Source organism: Syngnathus typhle, linkage group LG18, assembly GCF_033458585.1.
Source record: "Syngnathus typhle isolate RoL2023-S1 ecotype Sweden linkage group LG18, RoL_Styp_1.0, whole genome shotgun sequence".
Lineage (NCBI taxonomy): Eukaryota > Metazoa > Chordata > Actinopteri > Syngnathiformes > Syngnathidae > Syngnathus > Syngnathus typhle.
The window spans coordinates 6846993-6867319 of NC_083755.1; the positions used below are offsets into that span (position 1 = coordinate 6846993).

Sequence of the window (20327 nt, forward strand, 5' to 3'; positions counted from 1 at the left end):
GACCTTAAAGGTTATTGCTGGGACACTGTACTTTACCGCACATGCGCAGTTGACCGCGAAACTTGTACATGTGTTTGTTGGTTTCAGTCACGTACAACTCGTCTTCATCAGTCTAATGAAACCTAGTACAGTATGGCATTAAATTACTCAGCTACTACAGTATGGCATTAAATTACTCAGAATTCCAATACTACATAAAAATGTACTCTTTTGACAAGGAAACACACCAAACTCCTAATGCGGCGTAATTATTAACTTTTGGGAGACGTTCAAAGACCTGTGCGACAATATGAAATTACAGGAACAGTGTAAAGGGGGGTAACCAATTTAAATTCCATGACCCCCTTGTGGGCTTTCACGTCGCTAACGGAGCCGGCTGCCGGTACATAGGGCTCAATGTGACCCGGTTTGTCCGCCATACCGTCAGCGTGGTGCCGCACGGTCGCTGACGTCATCGTCTGCGGGGACGCGCGTTTATCATTTCATTAGAACGATAAGGCTTCACTTCCGAGCGGACGTAAAGTCAGCAGAGACCAAAAGTCACCGACGTTTTAGGTAATTTTCATGCATTTTTTAAATATATGCTATCTAAGAGAATGTATGAGAGTATATAAGATTTATTTTTAGGCAATTATTTCCCGACGTGTCTTTTGTGTCCTAATGCTAATACCTTAATTATTATTTTGTAACTTTCGATTTATAATTCTATGGTTTGCATGCTGTATATCAGAATAGTGTCTAAAGCTGCTGAGATATTTCACAATATTGTTTTATTTTTGTACTGTTAAAAAAGCTCAGACTTTGATAAAAAGTACTTAAAAGTATCTGAACACCAGAGGGCAAATGATTGGCACTTTTAGCATGTTGATGCATTTAACAAAAATGGTGTTGTTTAAAGACAAACGTGACGATGGCTGAGGACATCAAGAAAAAACTAGAGAACTATCGCACCGCTCCATTTGATGCCAGGTTCCCCAACCAGAACCAGACCAGGAATTGCTGGTCCAACTATCTAGGTAAGGCTTCAAGGTCACAAATATATTTACAAATATTCTTGTCATGAGTCTTATTAATAGCCACGCTGTATTGTTGTTAAATGTCTATTAATAGACTTCCATCGCTGCCAGAAAGCTCTGGATGCAAAAGGTGTAGACAATGCCCCGTGCGAGTGGTACCGGAGGGTCTACGAGTCTCTCTGCCCTATGTCCTGGGTAAAGTAATTTTTTTTATAATAAAATAGAGAAAAAGACATCAATTCAAAATTGCTTCAGAAGGCTTAGACACTGTCCAGTGAAAATCAGCCATGTCCATTTTTTTTCTATCAGATAAAAATGATGCAAAATTGAGGCCAAATCAGGGATTGTGCAACTAAACTGCAAAGCAAAGAAAAAAAAGTCATATTTGAAATTGCGTCTCTTAGGTCGAGGAGTGGGACGAGCAGAGAGCAGAGGGGACATTCCCAGGAAAAATCTGAAGACCACCGTCAACATTGATCGATGAGAATGTGTTTAAAAGTAAAGTGGTTGGACCATCGGCAACTTTACTGACACAAAATGCGCATTCCTTAACAGTCAATATCCAAAAAATGTATAACAGAGCCTTAATAAATATATTCTATACCTATTTCACTTTAATCATACACTGTCTGCTACCTGGGGGGGACAAAATGACATACAGTGCACATTATATACATTTTATTGGTCTTTGAAATAAGCCTACACTTAATATACAGCGCCAAGATTAGAAAAATAGCTTTATTCCCCCCCCCAAAAACACTAAATTCCACTCATACAATAATCATCACCCCATGCTGAGTTATGACTCACGTCACACATACCGAAATGAAATACATACGAGTGCATTTTATACACAAGGAGTGATACAATTTGTGGCTCATTTACTCCAACGCGGATTTGAAATGTATATTGTATGACAAAGTACTGATGTAAAAGTGAAGCTTGTCGAAATTTGAGGTAAAAGTAGTTACTGCATATTAAAAGTTGCCGGTACTGGCGCTGATTGAAAATCCAAGCTGAGAAATATAAAGAAAGCTGACCAAATGACTTGCGGTCACTTTAAGTCGTAGAATTGGATGGCAACTTTAGTAAAGGTCGTTTGCATGTCAATTACTTCTGGACATGACGTTCAGCTCAGGCTAGCATTTGGCCAAACAACACTACAAAGCTACTTTTACCGTATTTCCTCAAATAGTGGGCCCGATTCAATTTGTTTTGAAAAATGTCCAGGTTGAGAAAAATCGAGCAACTGTAGTTTTAGACACTGCTGTTTATACATTTCTCCTCTAAAATATACATATATATATTTTCATAAAGGGACTATATTTCGTAGAATTGACATTATCCGGCATTAGCTTTGGCTTGAGACCCCTGGAAAGTGTTTCATATGAACATTTCATAACGCCTCATTTGAACTTGCCACATCCGCTGTATGAGGAAAGAGAGATTTGAAGATCCAAGCATGTGCGTTACATACTCAATACAAAGAGCCCACATGTATAAACAACTACTAGCTACCGACAAGTGTGTGCATAGCATTACGTTTGGTTAGGCAAAAAACTAGGCGTACCAGTGGATTAAAATTGGGAGTAATGAATTGGACTGGCTATTTATTATACTGACGTATTTACACTGCACAGGCAGAGTACAGGCACATTGATTATAAGGCTGGCGAAAAGCAGCCTGACGGGTTTATTTAGCCTGGCACTGAGGGAGCTGCTGACAGTTTGTAAAGAAAGAATCCAACCAGAAAGTGGAATACACTAAACGTGTGTACGTGTGTGTGTGTGTGCAGCAAACCCGTTGTGATCAGTGCAAAACGTGTCCTCTTCAATGCGGCTCATGCAGGTCACATGGAGTGGGGGGGAAAAAAGGAGACAGCCGCTTTCACCCACTCCAAGCCTTAAGTGGGTCATAAATCAGTACCTCCTCTGTCCGTGTTTCCCAATGTCGGTCATGCAGGTTTTAGGCCGAAGAGCTGAAATGAGGCGCACACATTATTAGTGAGCCAAGTTAACCTTAATGTTACCAAATTTTTTTTTTTTTTTGTGATCAGACAAACACGGTATTGCTATGGCGCTATCGAGTGGAGTCTTGATGCCAGGGAGCCAATTAAATGAGGCTTTTCATTAATTAAAAAACTGGGGATGTGTTCAAAATAATCACAACCCACCAACACACATCTCCCACCATTTAAAATGTCTCTGTTGAACCCCAAATAACGTTTTGCGCCTCAGCAACATTTGCATAGGGGTGTGTCGACTTTTCCCATCCACTGTACGGCGGGTGAAAACCGCTCACCTGGGTCTGCTGCCTGCTTTTTCTTGTTGTGATGGACAATCTGATTCTCATTAGTCATCTTCACATCCTGGTCCTCCACGTAATTACTGCGACAAAATTAGAAGATTGTGAATCTGTTGTTGAAAGCTCAGCAAATTACTGACGCCAAGTAGGAGGCATGGGGGAGAGCAGGTGAGGGAACACGGATTTGGAGCGTGGTAGGAGTGGGAGATCACCAAGTGAGGGGACATTCAAAGGCACCGGGGTACTCTTCAGTGTGATGGGGTAACCACAAGAGGGCGCTCTATAGCATTACTCACTGTTTGTGGTGCCTGCTGCCATGGGGGCTGAAGTGGAGAATTACACATTTATTCAATCAAACCGCATGGGCTAACTACCGAAGGTCTGCTAGCCTAATTCTTTACATGCGTCAATAAGTAACTCTTTTTTTTTTTTATTAAATTCAATCTGCAGGAATTCTGTGAGTAGAAAATGTGCGTGAAAGGGTAACATGCATGTTGACATGCAGCGTATACAAAATGAATTGCACTGTCCGTTCAATCGGTAAAGAGGCCAAAATATTAGGTACACCACAGACCTGATGACGGTGTTCCTTTCGCGGTGCGCGACGTACGCGTTGTCGGTGAAGAGGATGGTGTGGTAAGGCACCACCACGTCGCACGTGGGCACGATGCCGCGGCTGATGTGGCTCACGCTGTCCAAGACGCCGTTGTACACCAGGAGGTCGTCCACCAGCAGCTACACACAAACATGAAGCTCGGCGTTGTCCCGTCCGTATGATTAATAACAACAAACTTAGGAGGCTCACCCCAAATTCCTTAACTCCTCTCTGAGGGGTCTTGGAGTAGTTCCACAGTTTGATCATGGATACGGTCACCGGCTGATCAAAGATGACGTACACGCGGTTCACCTGCACGCGAACAAGAGCGACATTAGCAAAACAGTTTTTCGTGTTCTGCTAAGGACACCCTCACCAGTCCAGGGAGCACTGGAGCCAGCCACATGTGTCTCCCATCCTGCGTGCTGTTGATGCCATCTATTAATTTATCCGGAGTCCTCACGTCACCGCTCACGTTGTCGAGTACGTTAACACTGTCTGGGAAAGCGGCAATGTCTGGCGGATGTTGAGGATCAGATCATAAATTTAGCAGGGGCGAGGCCGGAATTTAATTTTGAAATTAGATTAGGAGTGGAGAGGAAAAACAATATCTCCAATTTGAAATGAAAGGATACTATTGTCACTGAGGCTGATCTTCTCATGATTCTGGTTGTAGAACTCCAGGCCGTTCAGGCCGATGTAGTAAGGGTCTCCCCAGGTGGTTAGCAGCTGCAGCTGAAAAATGACTGGCAGGTAAACAAAAACAAAATCAAGGAATACAACGTCGCACAGATTGAAGTTTTGCAGTCATGCGTGCCTTTACGACACCGCACGTTAGATAGGATACATCCGCATGGCATGATGGGAGCTTCGTAGTCCATGCTGGCTTGTTCTGTTTTCTTCCCGCCTCGCCTGAAGTGGATCAAGGTCAATTGTGTCAACTTCTCTTATCATAAGGCAAAGACACGCGGACGCTTTCGTACTTGCTGGGGTGCTCTTCGGAAATCTTGCTGTCGGCGGGTGCCTGGAGGTAGTCCACAAAGAGGATCTCCTGGGCAAAGTCAAAGTGACAATTGCCTGGGCCTTTCCTAATAAGGAAGCCCTCAACTGGGGAGATGGCCAGGTCGTCCATGATCATGTGGATCACCTTCACCTAGGTAAAAAAAATAATAATAATAATTCATGACCTTCTGGTCTTAGATGTTATGATGTCTCACCCCTCTGTACGAGTCCTCAGCCGATTTGTTGTAGTTCCAGATGCGGAGTCCAGCGATGGTCTGCGCCTGAGGGAAGGTGATGGTCACGGTGTGAGGCTCTCCATACGAAAAAGGGATCAGCCACATGTGTTGGTCATCGGTGGTGATGTTCTGGCCGTCTATAAGCCTAGGGAGCAAAAAAAAAAAGGCAAATCATACATTGGAGTTATGACGAGGTCCTCTGACATTTTTGAAAGGGTCTCCAGTTTTTACACAAAGACAGACATACTTATCGAGGTTGCGCGAGTCATGCCCGTATTCGGGCAGGTCATTGAGGTCCCTGGGTGAGGCGGTCATGATGCCGAGGTCCAAGGGTAAGCCCTCCCCGTCTTTCCCGACCACCTCCAAGCCCGTCAGGCCCATGTAGTGCGAGTCCCCCCACGTGGAAACCAGCTCCAGACGAAGGCCTGGTGGGGGTTAAAAGCGAGACGTTGTTTGGATTCGAGGAGGGCAAACGGAGAATTTGAGATGATGGAGTGAAAATGTTCAGAAGGTGCACTTACACTTTCCAGTGTACATCCCAGGAATCTGCTCCATGTTTTCCAATTCGTTCACGGTGGCGTTGAGCTGAAGCTTGATCTGGGAGAAAAGGTCAAGTAAAACTCCAAAACAAGACACTCCTGATTGGAACTTTCTGGCAACTGAGCATTATGATGAACTTACGGCAAGGTCCTCCTCTCGGAAGCCGGCCTGGGTGAAAGGTCTTTCCTCTCCCTCTCCGTCGGCAGTGCGCGGCCTGTGCAGCTCCTCCTCGTGCACCGGATTCGCCGATCCTTCGCTTTCGCCGAGGAAGGTTTCGTCAAAACGGGACATGGCCTCCAGGATGTCGTCATCGGTAGTGAACAGAATGGTGTCCCCGAATTGATCCAATCCTGAGTTCAAATTAGGTAAAAATCAGTCCACCAAGAAATAGACAGAAAGAAATTGTGACTCAATTTATATGCAATTAAATTTGACCAATGTTTTGACTTGAAACTAAAAGACAAAATTCGATACCTCCCGAAAGAGTCCCGGAAGCTTTGGCGATCTCGCCCCTGAAGATGCACCTCCCGTCGAGCATCATCTCCACCTCCTTGACACCTCGGAAAGAGTGAATGCGCGACTTGTTGTAATTCCACACGCGGATCATGGCCACCTGGTAGGTGTGTCCGAAGTCCAGGAAGACGGTGTGGCTCCGGCCGGGCGTGAACGGGGCGAGCCACAGGTGCATGTCGTCCTGCGTGCGATGGACGCCGTCCGTCAGGTTGGAGACCACGCGGGGGTCCTTGCCGTACGCGGGGAGTATGTTGATATCGGGGGGGTCGGCGCTGATGTGAGCGGGTCGGACGGGCTCGCCGCTGGAGCTGAACACTTCCAAGCCGTTCAGGCCGACGTAGTGGCGGTCCCCCCAGGTGGACAGAATGTTGATGAGCAACCTTTGGCCCTTGGGCAGCACCGGGATCTCAAATTCTTCCTCCTGCTCCAAGAAGGAATCGGCATCGGGGCTGTCGCACGGGAACCGCCGTGCGGTCGAGGAGGAAGGCGGGCTGGCGGGAGCGGCCGAGGGGTTGACGGGGACGACGGGGGAGCCTCGGCTGCGTTGCAGCTGGAAGTCGTCAAATATGTCCCCTTCGAAGCCCATGTTGGAGATGCGGCCGCGTTGGCACTGGTTGAACTTGGTGAGGGAGTCCCACGACTCCATGAGGGTGTCATCCCGGTGGCTGTGCCCGAGGGGCCTTGGCGTGCGCTGCCTCCTGCTGGCGTTGGCCGATAGCGTCGGCTCTGCAGAGGACACATACGTTCTGACATTTTTCCACATCTGTCCCAAAAAAATAAAATAAATAAATGTCCCAATGAGCGTCCTCACCTGCATTTGATTTCACGTGTTGCTCCTCTGTCTGCCGATTTCTTAAAGAACTCCTTCGGCCGCTGAAGGGCCGCTCGTGCTTTTGCTCGCCGAGCTCGTCGAGCAGGTCGCAGTTGAGGTCCAGAGATTCGGCTTTCCACGGCGCCCCATTGGCCGCTCTCTCGCCTCCCCTGCACACCCGACCGGGGTTACACGGCAGCTCCGGAAGCAACGACGCCGCTGTCGATGAGGCGGAGGCGGAGGCTGGCGATTTGGGCTCGGCGAGCGGCTGCTGAGGCACCAGCCAGCGCGGCCGCTCCCTGCCGGCCTCGCACCCCTCCGGAGCGGCTCTCTTCAGGGGCTGCAGCCACTGGGGGGTCATCCGCAAAGATGACGGCTGCATGGTGACCGTCTGTGCCGGCTCGTCAAAGGAGTTCCTTTGCGCGGAGGAGCGCCGGGCGGAGATGGGCGGAAGGGGGGCGTGCGAGCTCTCCTGAGTGTTCATCATATCCTGACTTGACGCTTCTGACGGCGGCAGAGCAGAAGCGAGGTGCTGGCGCGCGCCGCTCTCATCGTGTCGTTGGGGGCTGGCGCCCCGGAGATTGTATCCCGACGATGAAGGGCTGGAAAACAAGGACTCTGACGCTTGGAAGTCCTGGAGCTCGATGGTGTTGCCGTAGTCGAAGACCTGGTTCCCGCAGCCCCTCTCCAGCTCGCCCTCGAACACCAGCGTGCTGTTGAGGTACAGCTTTATATGACGTGCGCCGATCTCAAGTTCCTGGAAAGAAACATATAAAAGTGAGGGGGGGGGGGGCATCATTTTAGGCGATGACAGTAAGTTCTATTTATAGTGCTTTCATACACTGCAAAACTGAAATGTAACCAAGACTTTGGATCTTCTCAACACACAACACTTTATGCACTAAATGAGTGCCACAAGCTAGCACTAAGTAGCCGTCATGGATAACGCCATGGCTGACACCCAGCTTAAATCCGACTGATCCTCCTGGCAGAGAACCCGCAGGCATCCAAGAACATTCCCACCGATATCTCCTTACCAGACGTGGTCACTCGGGATCTGTTAATATTTAAGAGGAAGAAAAAAAAAAAAGCAATACCCATTGGGCGGCATCGTACGTACCCCTGAATGAACAACAATGAGGATGAGAGGACACACGACCACGTTGCCTCTTACACTAATCTTCAGGGCTAATCTCTCTGTGCTCCACATTTGGGAGCGACTGAGTGGCAGCTCAGACAGCCACTGCTTGAGAAGAACTGCAGTCTGACGTAACGGGACCGAGCGGATCATCCGCCTACGCCAATCCCAAGCCCGGCAGCGCAACGACAGGAAAGCCACAAGGTACTCACGTTAAGGCTTCTGTTGTAGTTCCAGATTTTGATGCGCGATATGCCAAAGTCTGAAGAGCGCTCCGTGTTGCGGATGATGAAGTAGAGCTGGATGGGAGGGTGGAAGGGGCACGTCCACATGTGGCGCTCCTTGGTCGTCTGGAAGCCCGCCAGAACACACCCAAATCAGTCAACGCCGTATGGTTTTCAGTTTGTGGATTTATAATTTTAAAACCTACCTATAGAACGTCATAATCAATCTCTATGCTCAAACTGTTCGCACATGAGGCTGGTAGACCGACCTTCGCCTTGCCATTGACGAGCGACGCCAGATTCCCGGGATAGTCGGCGTTCCTGATGTCGAGGTCGTGCGGCGACACATACAGCTTCTTGTTGCCGGGCCCGAAGAACTGCAGCTCGGTCAGGCCCACCAGCAACGGGTGGCCCCAGTTAGACAGGAGTTCCATCGTGACGTACACGGCGGGGAGGACGTCGGACGAGCGTCTCGGCTGCTGTGACAACACATGGTGTCAAGGACTCCCGACTCAGCGTTATTCAAAAAGGAGCTTTGGGAACTCACCGGCGGTTTGCTGCACTCTGTTTTGACACCCTGAGGTATGCTGGAGGTGGGTGCACTTTCCAGCTCCTCCAAGGCCTTGAGCAGTTTGTGCTGCTCCCTGAAACACAACATGGCAATCTGCTGCGTCCTTCTCTCTCAAATCATCGTCATCGTGCTCAGGAGGGAAAATAAAACACTTTTTGATTCACGTGGTTTCTATAAATAGCACACTTTTACGCTTTCAACCTTTTTTTTTTCCCTCGGTTTTTCAAGTGGCATGGCATTTAGGAGCTTTACGAGTTAGTATCTTAACTTAGTCTTGGGACTCTGTGGGGTTCCTTGCAAAAATGTAGCCCCCCCCGCGCTCCACCAACCTGGAGCCCATGAGTGTGATTCTCTGCATGGCCACATTGACACTGCTCTCTTCTTTGTTGCTGCTGCTACGATGCACTAAGCCGTTCATCATTTGCTGCCCTCTGCCCTGGATCAAGTGAAGCGGAATGAGACACACACACACACACACAAGCAAAGCTTTTGGGTTAGTTGCCAGCCAAATCTGTCACTGGATTAAAATCATCAACATGCCTAAAGTGACTAGTATACAGTGAGAATGAGTACAAGGTCGTGAACGGGGGTGGGGGTTGTGTTTGGGGCAATGCTGACCATGTTGCGAGAGAAAAGATCGGGACTCGTGTTTTCTCTCTGGATGGCCTCGCACACCCCACGGGCGACCTCGTCCGGGTCTTGCTCGTCGGTGAAAGCCCTCCTGGCTGTTGAGAGGGGCCGCTCAGCTTGACTTCCTGCCCCTTAAAACACATGTATATTTGGGTTTTACAGTCAAACCTTGAGATATAAATTGAATTTGGTGCGTCAACTTGACTTACTCGGACTGCCCCAGCTGTCTTTCGAAGGCGGCATGTCTAACGTTTTGCTCTTGACCAGCATCGGCTTGACGGGTATGAAGACGTCACTGTTTTCCTTCCGCTTTGCAGACAATGAACGCTCAAGTTTACGACCTGGGAAAAAAACAAAAAAAACAAGGAGAGAAAAGTATTTCAGGCTTGGCTGATTGGCTGCTGAGAGGCCGTGAGGCCCACCTGTAGGTGCCGGTCCAAAGTCGAGGACAATGAGGTTTGCCGGGTCAAAGTGGCGATGTGTGCCGCCGGGCCGAGGAGTGGAGGAAGACTTGGAGGACGACACGGCAAGTCCCAGTTCATCGAGACTCTCGGTGCTTTCGTCGCGCTCGATTTGCTCCTCCACCCACTCCTCGTCGGACTCCTCGCCCGCTGAGCCGCGGCTGCTCCGCCGCATGCTGTTCTCCAGGCTGCGCCTCAAAACCTAAATACAAGGGATTTTGTTTTTCATCAAGTATTCAAGTACAGATGGTCTACCTCAGCATATCTGTACACCACCGACCTTTACTTCCTCGAGATTGAGAAGCACTTTTTCGCCGTGCTCCTGGCTGCCTTGTCCTGCTTGGTTGTGGGTCCCGGAGGTGAAGGAGCGTGAAAGCGCACAGGTGTCCCTCGGGGAGCAGAGAGCGCGAGGCGAGCGTGGGCTGGAGCTCTGCGTGAGTGCCGTGGATTGGATTTGAAAAGTGAGGGGGGGTAGTGGGGGACAACAGAGATGGAGAGCCGCTAAATCGTACAGACAGCTGCAGCTGACACATTGCCCCTCCCCGTAAAAAAAAAAAAAAATGGTGGACATCATACCTCCATATCTACACTTTCATAAGTCTCAAAATCATCAGGGTAAGATTTTGCTGAGCATATCTTCAAGCTCGGTCCGTTCTCTGTCCGTATTATGATTGTCTCCTCCTGCGTGGACATTAAAAAAAAAAAAATCGGGGTTGGATTTCAAAACATAAGGCTCAATAGTGCAGATAAATGTCAGGCGTGTACCTGTGTCCATTCTTTCCTCTGGACTTTTCCGGGGGCGGTGTGGCTTCTCTTCTTGTGACCGGGCTCCAAATCTTCACTTAGCTGGTGGGCGCTTCGACAGACATCTGCTGATGAGTCACAGCACGAGAAAGGGAACATGAAGAGCGTGCGGCGCAGATGGAACTCTGCAATTACGCATGCAGATGGTCCGCTGCACATACGAGGGGGCATGGAAAAGCTGCTGCCGGCTATAACTGTCACTATCATTTATTCAGTGTACGCCGGGCACGTGATTGCGCCACGCTAACTGGATGGGAAATGTCATAAAGACTATTAATGATGATTACATAATATGATAACCTAATCTAAATAATTACTTAAAAACTAACGGTTGGAAAAAAAAACTGAAATGGAACTGTCTGTGCCTAACATGTACTGTATTAAATTTTTAAAAATTGCAGAATTTGAACATTTAATTTGGCCATTGTGTTGAGTACCACTAGAGGGAGCCCATGTACCACTCGTGCTCATACTGCACGTTAATTATTAATTACTTTAACTCATTAAAACATTTTATAGAGTCTGTGAACATGCACGTGCCTCTAAAGGGCCAGGTGGAATGGCGTGAGTGTCTACTTTTGAGCTGTGGCTGACAGCAGCTTCAGCATTAGTGTGTTTACTGCTCTCCCGGTGCTACTAATGGCTGTAAAGTGCTTTGGCGACTGAGGTTCTCCTTTCCCACATGTGAGGGCATCACAGAAATCAGTCACGCCTGTTTTCATATGTTTTTGTTTGAGCAGAAACTGCAAACCTGCTGTACATGGAGTCCTCCAAACAGGCGTGGAGGCGCCGGGCTTGTGGTTGGGGTTTTTGTGCTGCTTTTTGCAGGACTCGGCATTGGCTCCGTTGAAGTAAATAGAAAAGCCTTGCTCTAGTCTTTCCAGTTCAATCTCTCTGGAGCATTTGGCTTTGAGGCGATTCAGGATCCTGTGGAACACAATAGAACTTTCCATACCACCACTATGAAATAAAATGAGGAATGATTTAAAAAAAAAAAAAAAAATACTCCTTCTGCAAACTTTCTCAAAACAAAGGGCCAATCATTGTTTTTGCAGTTTTAATCAAAAACCGAAAGTCACGGAGGAGTTAAGCATCATCACGGTGAAATTCAATGCGCGTCTCCTTGACACTTCACCTGTTTTTGTGCTGTAGCTCGATTAAATATTCATCGACGCTCTCGTCCGCAGCGGCAGTGAGCTTCCTTCCTTGGCATGCTTCAGTCTCCTTGCACACACAATGCAAACATGGCAGGAAGGCTGACGTCAGTTGTTGCACACACTTAATCGATAACATTGCATTTTTTCGCTGCCAAAAAACTATTTTAAAATGTTATTGGGAGGAGCAGCCATTTCTACTCGTGCACCACTATGCAGCATTAGAAGGAAAGAAAATCCCAAGACCCTTACTTGTGATTTACTACAGGCTACTGCATCTGTCAAAGGGCAGGGAGAAGACAAGCAAAGGAAGGAAGAGGAACATAGAACAGTGGTTAAATGCCAGCAATCCAGACAGCCAGGGAAAGTGTTGCATAAATAAATCTGTGACAGGCTGCGAATTTGCCTCGATGAGACACTGCACCGAGCGAACGTGGCCTACCTCGTTTTTATAATCCATAGTGCAGCGGCGGACAATCGAGAAGATGCTGTGTCCACATAACCTCGTGGTGCGTTTCGGCGCCGTCGGAAAAAAACAAAGCGTCCCGTCTAACCTTGGTTACACCACGAGGGGAGACCTCCACTTTCCCGAGGGTTGCATTCACCGCATGTTGACATTAATGGGAAGCTGCAGTGGGGAAACTTTTAATTCACACACATTTTTTGAAAGGTGACTTTCAGCACCATTAAAGAATTTCCGTGTTTCATTGAACACAACTACGATGTGTCATTATATAGACGCCTTTATTTATAGGCCTATGTGATGATCACAGTACGTGTTCTCTTTGTTGAAGTAAGTTTAGACTGAAAAACATTACATTTTGCTGCATGACATTTTACACTTTATAAATGCATCCTGAACAAAACCATTCGTTGTTAAAACACACGTTTTTATTGGTTTCCACGTTGCAAGAGTGGCTAAATTGTGATATTAAATGACGTTACGCTGAAACGGACACATCTGGGTAATGCGTAACTAGCAAGCTAACTGCCCCTGTCAATAAAAGCGGCACAGCCAAATTGTAAATAGAGACACACACTTAAACACACATAGGTTGACAATACGATTAATTAACCTATAAAAGAACAGGGAGTGTTAAAACCGACACACTCGGCAATGTAAATAAGTTAGCACATCGTGCTAATGATGTACTGCGATACTAGCCGCTAGCGCTCACCGAAGGAAAACCGAACGTCTTCCGGATAAAATTCCTCAACATTTCAGACAAAATGTAGTTATAGGAACAACTTACCGTCGAGGTGATAAAAAAATAAATAAAATACTAGCAGTTAGCTAAGTGCTTTTCCTCGTGCGTCCGCTATGTTGTGATGCCCGGTTACCAGGAGGCATTCGACCAATCAGGAGAGACGCATGCGTCAACGACACGCCCCCAAAAGCCATCAAATCAAAACACACGCCCAGAAGTTGAACACTGTTTATTAATTAGAAACCAATACAGTTTATATAAACGAAGGGATAGACTGAGGTCTGAAATTAAACCGTTGTGGTCGTAAACTAAACAGATCAGGTTATGGTCTCCCTCTTTCAGTACAAGCAGCTTTCCATACTCTGGTTTATTTATCCACTTTGTGAGGGTCTTTAATTGATTTATTGCGGCTGACAGACAGCATTGCAGTTTAGCGACATTACAGCAACCAGCATGCCATAGTTTTGTGCAATATTAGAACTTTGTGCACTCTTTGCGTGTTTGTGTACAGGCCATTAAACTCAAACCGCCTGGAGGTAAACAATATTCATCTTCCAAAAGCAACAGGGATCGGGCGAGCGTCCTCTTGACTGGAAACGGACGAGACTCGGGGTAACTTTAGCTCGTTTGGGATTTCAAGTAAAAGCCAGCGTCATTGTGTTTTGACACACTTGGCCGCTTTGTGAAAGGAACGTTGAGGTGCGAGGGGTCAACGTGAAGCGCCGCAAAAATCGGGTGTCGAAAAATGTGGGTCTCTTACCATGGAAGCTGGATTTGCAGTGAGTGAAAACGTCAAAGGAATTCCGTCCGTATAGAAAATGCCCTTGGAAAATAATTGTGTGTTTGTTTGCCAAAAGTGGCCAAGGCAAGGCAAGTGCAACTAATCTGCCGTCACAGCACTGCAAGATAGAAGCAAATAAAACCCACATTTCCAAACATTATTTGACGTTTCCCTTTTTTTTTCAAACACAAAACACGTCAGTTATCACCAGATTCAAATGACGGTGCCTTGAGATACAAATTAAAAGCAATTCTGCGACCATGCTTGGAAATCAAAATATTAGTCAATCTTTGCAGAGGATTAATTCAAATTTGGGTCAGTAAACACCGCTCAAAGTTTTTGCTCACGTGCAAGCTAAAAAATAATAATAATCCGAACGTCGGCCCGTGTCTCAAGGCACCACTGTAATTTCTAAAACAGGAATGAGGGATAAATGTTATAGCTCTTTGCTTTTTTTTGTTTCTGAACAAAGCCTTCAACAGACACGGTGCAAGTAAAAAGGTCACTTTAAAAAAATGCAAGGGGAAGAAGAGCAATAACTTAAATAGAAGTGCTTGAAATGTCAGTTCACAGAGCCCTTTCCAAAACCTAAAAAAAACCAACAACAGCAAAACTGGAATCCCATCCCAAGAAAACTGCTCAGCTGTATGATGATACCAACATCCATCCGATGGTTGACTTCCAAGCCCAAGTTTCTCTCGGGTCAGCGGCCCCCCCACGTCTGTGATCCGCGGCCACCGCCCGTTTCAAGCCTGTCCGCGCTGAGCGGGCACTCGTCCTCGGTGAAGGCGCCCTCTTCGCCCGGCGCCGCCGCCCGTTCCTCCTCTCGTTTCCTGCGCTCCAACTCCCACTCAACAAAAGTGTCAAAGAGGCTGGGCCAGGCCTCGTCCTCGCTGTAGTTGCTCAGGTCGGGCCCGATGGCCTGCGTAAAGTTGAGGAACATGTTCCACGTGTCCCGGGAGATGCCCCGGATGCCCGAGGGGTTCTCGGACAGGAAGTCCAACCAGTGCTCCAAGATGGAGGGCATGTGCTGGGTGAAAACCAGGCGCCACAGCGCGATGGCGATGTCACGCTGCAGTGAGCGCTGGCCCTCGTCGGCGTCCAGGCCGAACTGGAAGGTGAAGCGGTACAGGTCCTTGAAGTTCTCCTCGCCCTGAGCATCCAGCAGCATGCAGGGGAAGCGGGAGCAGATGCCTTCGAGGGTGTCAGCCTGGATGGCCTTGCAGCCCTCCACAAACTCTTTCCTGGTCACACCAGACACGGGACAATAACTCAAGTTAGTCAACACAAGGAACGCAACTAAATGCTTTTTCTACTGAAACAAACAGAGGAAGTGTTTGGAATCTACAAGTCTACACCCCCCCCCCCCCCCCCCCGTTTAAGTGGTAGCTCATGATGTGAGCAAAAGCATTTGAAGCATTACAGTCTGCTGACTGCCTTTTACGAAATGTCTCTGGCGTGAGAATTAAAACTCAAAGGGTAATACATACAGCCTTGCTGTCCGTTTCCTAGAAATTGTGAAATGCACTTCCTTTTGAGCGGTCACTTGAGAAACAGACATTCTAGTCAGCGATTCATTTTAATGAGATTTCTTCTTCTTGCTTTTACTGTCAAATGTGAATGACTGCATTTGTGAAATCACTCTTTGTGCAATTCAAAGAAAACGGACATATTAACTTGCATAAGTATCAGTAAACATGTTGATGTGTGTGTTATCTTGAGGATTTGGTTACGCAAGAGTCAAGCTTCAAATCATGACTCAAGCGGAAGGCTATTCTATTCAGATGAAGCCCACACCGACATTGGCAGGATACATTTCCTGAGTTACGGTAAAACAAAACGCCACGAGCTCGACCCCCCCAAACCACAAAGCGCCATCTCACCTTGTAAACTTGCACATAGTGGCCGCTTGGAACTTCCAAGCGAGAACCAGCACGCGAAACTCGGCCGGGTCCACGCACAGGTCGTTGCAGAAGCGCTCCATGCCTTCCTCCAAGATGACGTCCTCTTCCTCGTCCTTGTAGCAGGAGAAGAGCTCCTCAATGTGCTTGATGGACAGCCCGTCCCCATCTAGACTGTCCTCCTTGCGCGGTTCTCCCATCAAGGCCGAGATAATGGGCGTCTCCACGGAAACCTCCGGGGCCTTGGTGCCATTGGGGAGCTCGCCTCCGGGTTTGCCGCCAGCCTCCTCCTTGTTGGCTCCGGCGCTACCCATGCAGCTGCTTTTCTTGTGCGACTTGGAGCCGCTCTCCTTGTCGCCACTCTTGCTGCCGAGCGAGGACGTCGGGTTCTTGCACTTGGTGATGCACTGGCCCATGTCTTTCTGCCGGCTCGCCCGTCTCTCGATCCTCCTCAGTCCCCGTCCGAACCGCCTAGACACCTCTGCTCTGGCCCATCCGGATGTCTCAACATGCCCTCAAACCTTCAACGATATTAAAATGTATTTCACGCCAATATTTTCTACCTCGATATTTTAACTCGAGTACATCAATCCCTCTCGTGACAGCCCTATTAGCAATACCTGTGCCGAATATACCACGATCCAGTTCTCGTACTGCCAGTTGTCAAACCCAGCTCAGTGGCCTAGTGGAAGAGTGTCCGCCCTGAGACTGGAAGGTTGTGGGTTCAAACCCCGGCCGGGTCATACCAAAGACTATAAAAATGGGACCCATTACCTCCCTGCTTGGCACTCAGCATTAAGGGTTGGAATTGGGGGGTTAGATCACCAACTGATTCCCGAGCGCGGCACCGCTGCTGCTCACTGCTCCCCTCTCCCCCAGGGGATGGATTAAAATCACACGGGGATGGGTTAAATGCAGAGGACAAATTTCACCACACCCAGGTGTGTGTGTGACGATCATTGGGACTTTAATCTTAATCTTTAATCTTTAATCTGAAAGACAGAAACAGCATGTTCATTACATCAGTGTGAAAGAAAACATACAAATGAACACAACGGTTTGATCGTAGCTTACTTACAGACAATCCATCACACTGCATTGGCCACAAATCACAGTCGCTCTCTATGCTTCCCCATCATTGTGACCTTGATGTCCATGTCAAAAAGACAACCTAATGCCATAAACAAAAACATAAGAACCCATATAGACTTTCCAGCTACTCAAAAATCCCATGCGCATTTGAACAAGATTATACTAAGCTAATATTACACAGAGTTTGGTTTTGGGAGCTACACAGATACACTTGCATTGCTCTGGGCATGTACAGACATCTCCCCCTGAGTGCACTGATCACAACGCCACACAACACGTTTTTTGCCATAAAAAAACACTAGGATGTATTTATTATGATTTAATAATCACCCTGTAAATCAAAGTTCAGCATAATGCAACAGAAAAATAAGTTACAAGGTCATTTTCTATTCTCACTGCAAGTTGTTTTTCCTCAGGCGGTTTTTTTTTTGTAAAATCAGGAACAAAAATAACTTTTGCACTATACTGCTTGTAGATATAAATGTGCATTTATTTAAGAAATCGTGTTTTTTTTTTTTGTGCAGAAATTACCTAGCAACAAAGCGATACGGTTTCAGTTTGCCAGACACCGCGTAGCATTTTGAACAGTTTGTGTTTGTAAACAAGCAGTTTGCAAATAATATCAAGTAAAGACCAATTGGGGCCCGAACGATTTTGCCTAGGTAGACTAAAAGTTAGCTACCGGCTAAGCTAAGTCTGTCGATTAACACAGTGTCACCAACTTACCTTTTCTGAAGTTCCAATAGTGTGGAATCGGATAAACATCCCACCCGTTAGATACCCGTGATAATAAAAACGATAACAAATTGGCCGATACGACCAGAAAAGAATTGGAAGTCGTGACAAACTCGTCGCGTTAACTCAACATTAGCTCGCCTAGCTAGCAAGCAGCTAAAAAAGAACTTGTAAAATGTAGCCCGCTCGTGAAAAACAGAGCGAAGTTAAACGTTTAACGTTTAAGACGTGTCTTTCTATTTGCACGAAAAGTACAGTTGGGACATCGAAGGGAGTTGAGAGACTCCGGCGAAATTTACGCTAGACAATTTCTTTGTGCTTCCCCCTTTTGGAGGAGCTTCTTTACGGGCATTTCAATGCATCACTTCCTCCCTGATCCAAGTGGCTGAAACAGCTGATCTTCACCCCAGCGCCAATGACGATTATCCTTTAATTCTGTGAAACGACAACGATCGTAAATATGGAATTACACCCGTAATAAAATAATAAATAAAACACGACTGAATGACATGTTCTGTCGATGGAACATTCAAGAGCGCTTTAAGAGATTATGTTGTGCCGTGGAATCTATCAAACATTATTTTACGCTTCGAATCATTGATAAAGCGACAAATATTTACTCTTATTTCCCCAAAATGTTCAGAAGCAATTAATTTACGTAAACGGCTTCGTTAGTGCCCTCAACAGTTTTTTGATATGTTTGATAATTGAGGGACGACCATGACGTCATTACTACGCGACAGCAATTTGAGCCACTCAAACCAGGCAGCTTCACCTTACAAGGAGCACTCAAGATCACTTTTCAAAGGTAATCCTATCATTTATCGGGATTTAATTGTATTCTAAATTCTATTAAATTTAACTGTGAGTGCATCAGAAAAAAAGTGTTAGCGTGTTCTGCTGTATGTTTCTGCGACATCAACAGCGAATTACTCGCTAGTGCATAATAAACCAAATTGAAACGTAATTTACAGAAAATAAGCAAAATGTAACATTTCCAAGATTCTATATCAAAAGTAATATACAATAACATGTTTCACAATAACAATGTTTCACAACTCCCATCCACATATGCGCCTGATGTTATTAGTAGTCTTGTAGCGACATCTAGTGTAGATTATCGGAACTGCAGGGTGTTAAAACGTTTTAGTAAATAAAGTGATATCAGAGTTGTTACTCTCTGTAAAATTGGAACGTTTGAAAAGAAAAGAATGATAAAGAATTACAGTCACATATTTTACACCAAAGAAAAATGCCATAAAAAACTTTTCGACTGAAATATTGATGTGTGGTGGTAGTGGACAAACTTGTTCTGCCTGGCATAGATAGAGGGACAAAAATGATTTTTAAGACACATGTCAATAACTTTTTATGCAGGTCCGTGTGACATTTCGTCCCAGTTTGAGTCCAGATGACAGCCTCCACTCAGAGGACAGTGTTGTCGCTCTACATACGGGTGTTTCGCATTGCACGAACATGGCAAGCCCAAAGCGGAGTGGCAAGTGACACGCTAGCTGAGAGAAATTATATCCTTCAGGAGGCACGCACGTTATTCAGACAGAACCAGCAGGTGAGAGCGTCCTGTGCGGCGTATGCATTGGAGTAGTCGTTGGGACAAATCGCTGATTGTTGTGTTTTGCACCTTTGCAGATGACCGATCAAGAAGCAATAAAGAAATGTATCAATGAATGTGAAGCGAGGATAGAAATCGGTAAAAGGCCTATTCACAGTTTGCACATTTTAGCTTCAATCAGTACTAAAGTGTATCTAATCCACAGTGCTTTGTTTTATCTCACAGGCCTACATTACAGAATCCCATATCCAAGAGCTGTAAGTAAAGTTTTTTTTTTTTCCGTCTTCCTGCACTGATGCACAAAACTGAACTTGTGATGGATTGTGTTTTCTTTCCACCTCGCAGACGTACCTGCCCCAAATGGGACTGGCCACTCAGAGGGGGAGGAAGCTGCGAGCACAGCAGCGCCTAAGAAAGCAGGCCAAGCCGATTTATTTAGAGTCACAGGAGGAGACCTGATGCTCTACCCGAGCTACCGGAGAACCAAACTCTCGAGGGCGGCGTCACGAGCCCATCTCATGAGATCCATGTCTTACTGGCACCCATGGACCCTGGATTAGTCATGATTAAGACACTTCCAGTCTTTTTGTTATTTCCTTCACTTGCTGTATTCACAGTGAATTTATTATTCTGTGTTTTTCAAAAGAGGACATTTGCAAATGTGTTATGTGTTATTTTATTACTTTTAATAAAGTTCATGTGAGGAACTAAATGTTGAATGACAGCAACTGTCAAGAACTGTTTTTATAAATATAAATATACACATACACGTAAAATTATTATATTATCTATATTATATTAATTATATTGTTATTTTATATTAAGCAATATTTATATATGTTTATTTTATATATTTTTTATTTTTATTTTATTAGACTTTATTATATTGTATTATTTTATAATGGTTTAAGCATGTGCTTCATACTATAACCACGAGAGGGCGACAGCGCAATTCAAAATATCAATTCATATAATTTCTTCACCTTCATGAAAATACAACCTACCCAAAATGCTTCTAATGTCATACGATAAATACTG

General features: G+C 46.2%; 5 protein-coding genes across 5 annotated transcripts; 2 read left to right on the top strand and 3 right to left on the bottom strand.

Annotated features, from left to right (window-relative positions):
* The first annotated feature begins 394 nt into the window (after nt 1–394).
* On the top strand, nt 395–1634 carry LOC133142649 (cytochrome c oxidase subunit 6B1). Its single transcript, XM_061264039.1, has 4 exons — nt 395–555; nt 899–1016; nt 1111–1211; nt 1421–1634. Exons 2-4 carry the CDS (start codon nt 911–913, stop codon nt 1472–1474), a joined length of 261 nt encoding a protein of 86 aa, XP_061120023.1. The 5' UTR covers nt 395–555; nt 899–910; the 3' UTR covers nt 1475–1634.
* A 1301-nt stretch (nt 1635–2935) lies between these two features.
* Nucleotides 2936–8487, bottom strand: LOC133143163 (katanin-interacting protein). The gene is made up of 15 exons (XM_061264955.1): nt 8368–8487; nt 7018–7774; nt 6168–6932; nt 5835–6043; nt 5675–5750; nt 5401–5578; nt 5133–5298; nt 4899–5068; nt 4763–4827; nt 4551–4661; nt 4292–4431; nt 4126–4227; nt 3895–4055; nt 3318–3403; nt 2936–2994 (listed from the first exon to the last, which is right to left on the bottom strand). Exons 1-15 carry the CDS (start codon nt 8485–8487, stop codon nt 2936–2938), a joined length of 3165 nt encoding a protein of 1054 aa, XP_061120939.1.
* Nucleotides 8368–13371, bottom strand: LOC133142646 (protein KATNIP homolog). Its single transcript, XM_061264030.1, has 14 exons — nt 13253–13371; nt 12442–12627; nt 11981–12069; nt 11597–11772; nt 10807–10913; nt 10618–10722; nt 10322–10471; nt 10003–10243; nt 9790–9921; nt 9569–9711; nt 9280–9386; nt 8927–9023; nt 8586–8858; nt 8368–8505 (listed from the first exon to the last, which is right to left on the bottom strand). The coding sequence occupies exons 2-13, from the start codon at nt 12457–12459 to the stop codon at nt 8586–8588; spliced, it is 1638 nt and encodes a 545-aa protein (XP_061120014.1). The 5' UTR covers nt 12460–12627; nt 13253–13371; the 3' UTR covers nt 8368–8505.
* A 50-nt stretch (nt 13372–13421) lies between these two features.
* dcun1d3 (defective in cullin neddylation 1 domain containing 3) lies at nt 13422–16560 on the bottom strand. Its single transcript, XM_061264038.1, has 3 exons — nt 16510–16560; nt 15872–16410; nt 13422–15232 (listed from the first exon to the last, which is right to left on the bottom strand). The coding sequence occupies exons 2-3, from the start codon at nt 16303–16305 to the stop codon at nt 14692–14694; spliced, it is 975 nt and encodes a 324-aa protein (XP_061120022.1). The 5' UTR covers nt 16306–16410; nt 16510–16560; the 3' UTR covers nt 13422–14691.
* A 1823-nt stretch (nt 16561–18383) lies between these two features.
* On the top strand, nt 18384–20013 carry lyrm1 (LYR motif containing 1). The gene is made up of 5 exons (XM_061264041.1): nt 18384–18524; nt 19094–19286; nt 19367–19427; nt 19515–19546; nt 19635–20013. The coding sequence occupies exons 2-5, from the start codon at nt 19128–19130 to the stop codon at nt 19746–19748; spliced, it is 366 nt and encodes a 121-aa protein (XP_061120025.1). The 5' UTR covers nt 18384–18524; nt 19094–19127; the 3' UTR covers nt 19749–20013.
* The last annotated feature ends 314 nt before the right edge of the window (nt 20014–20327 follow it).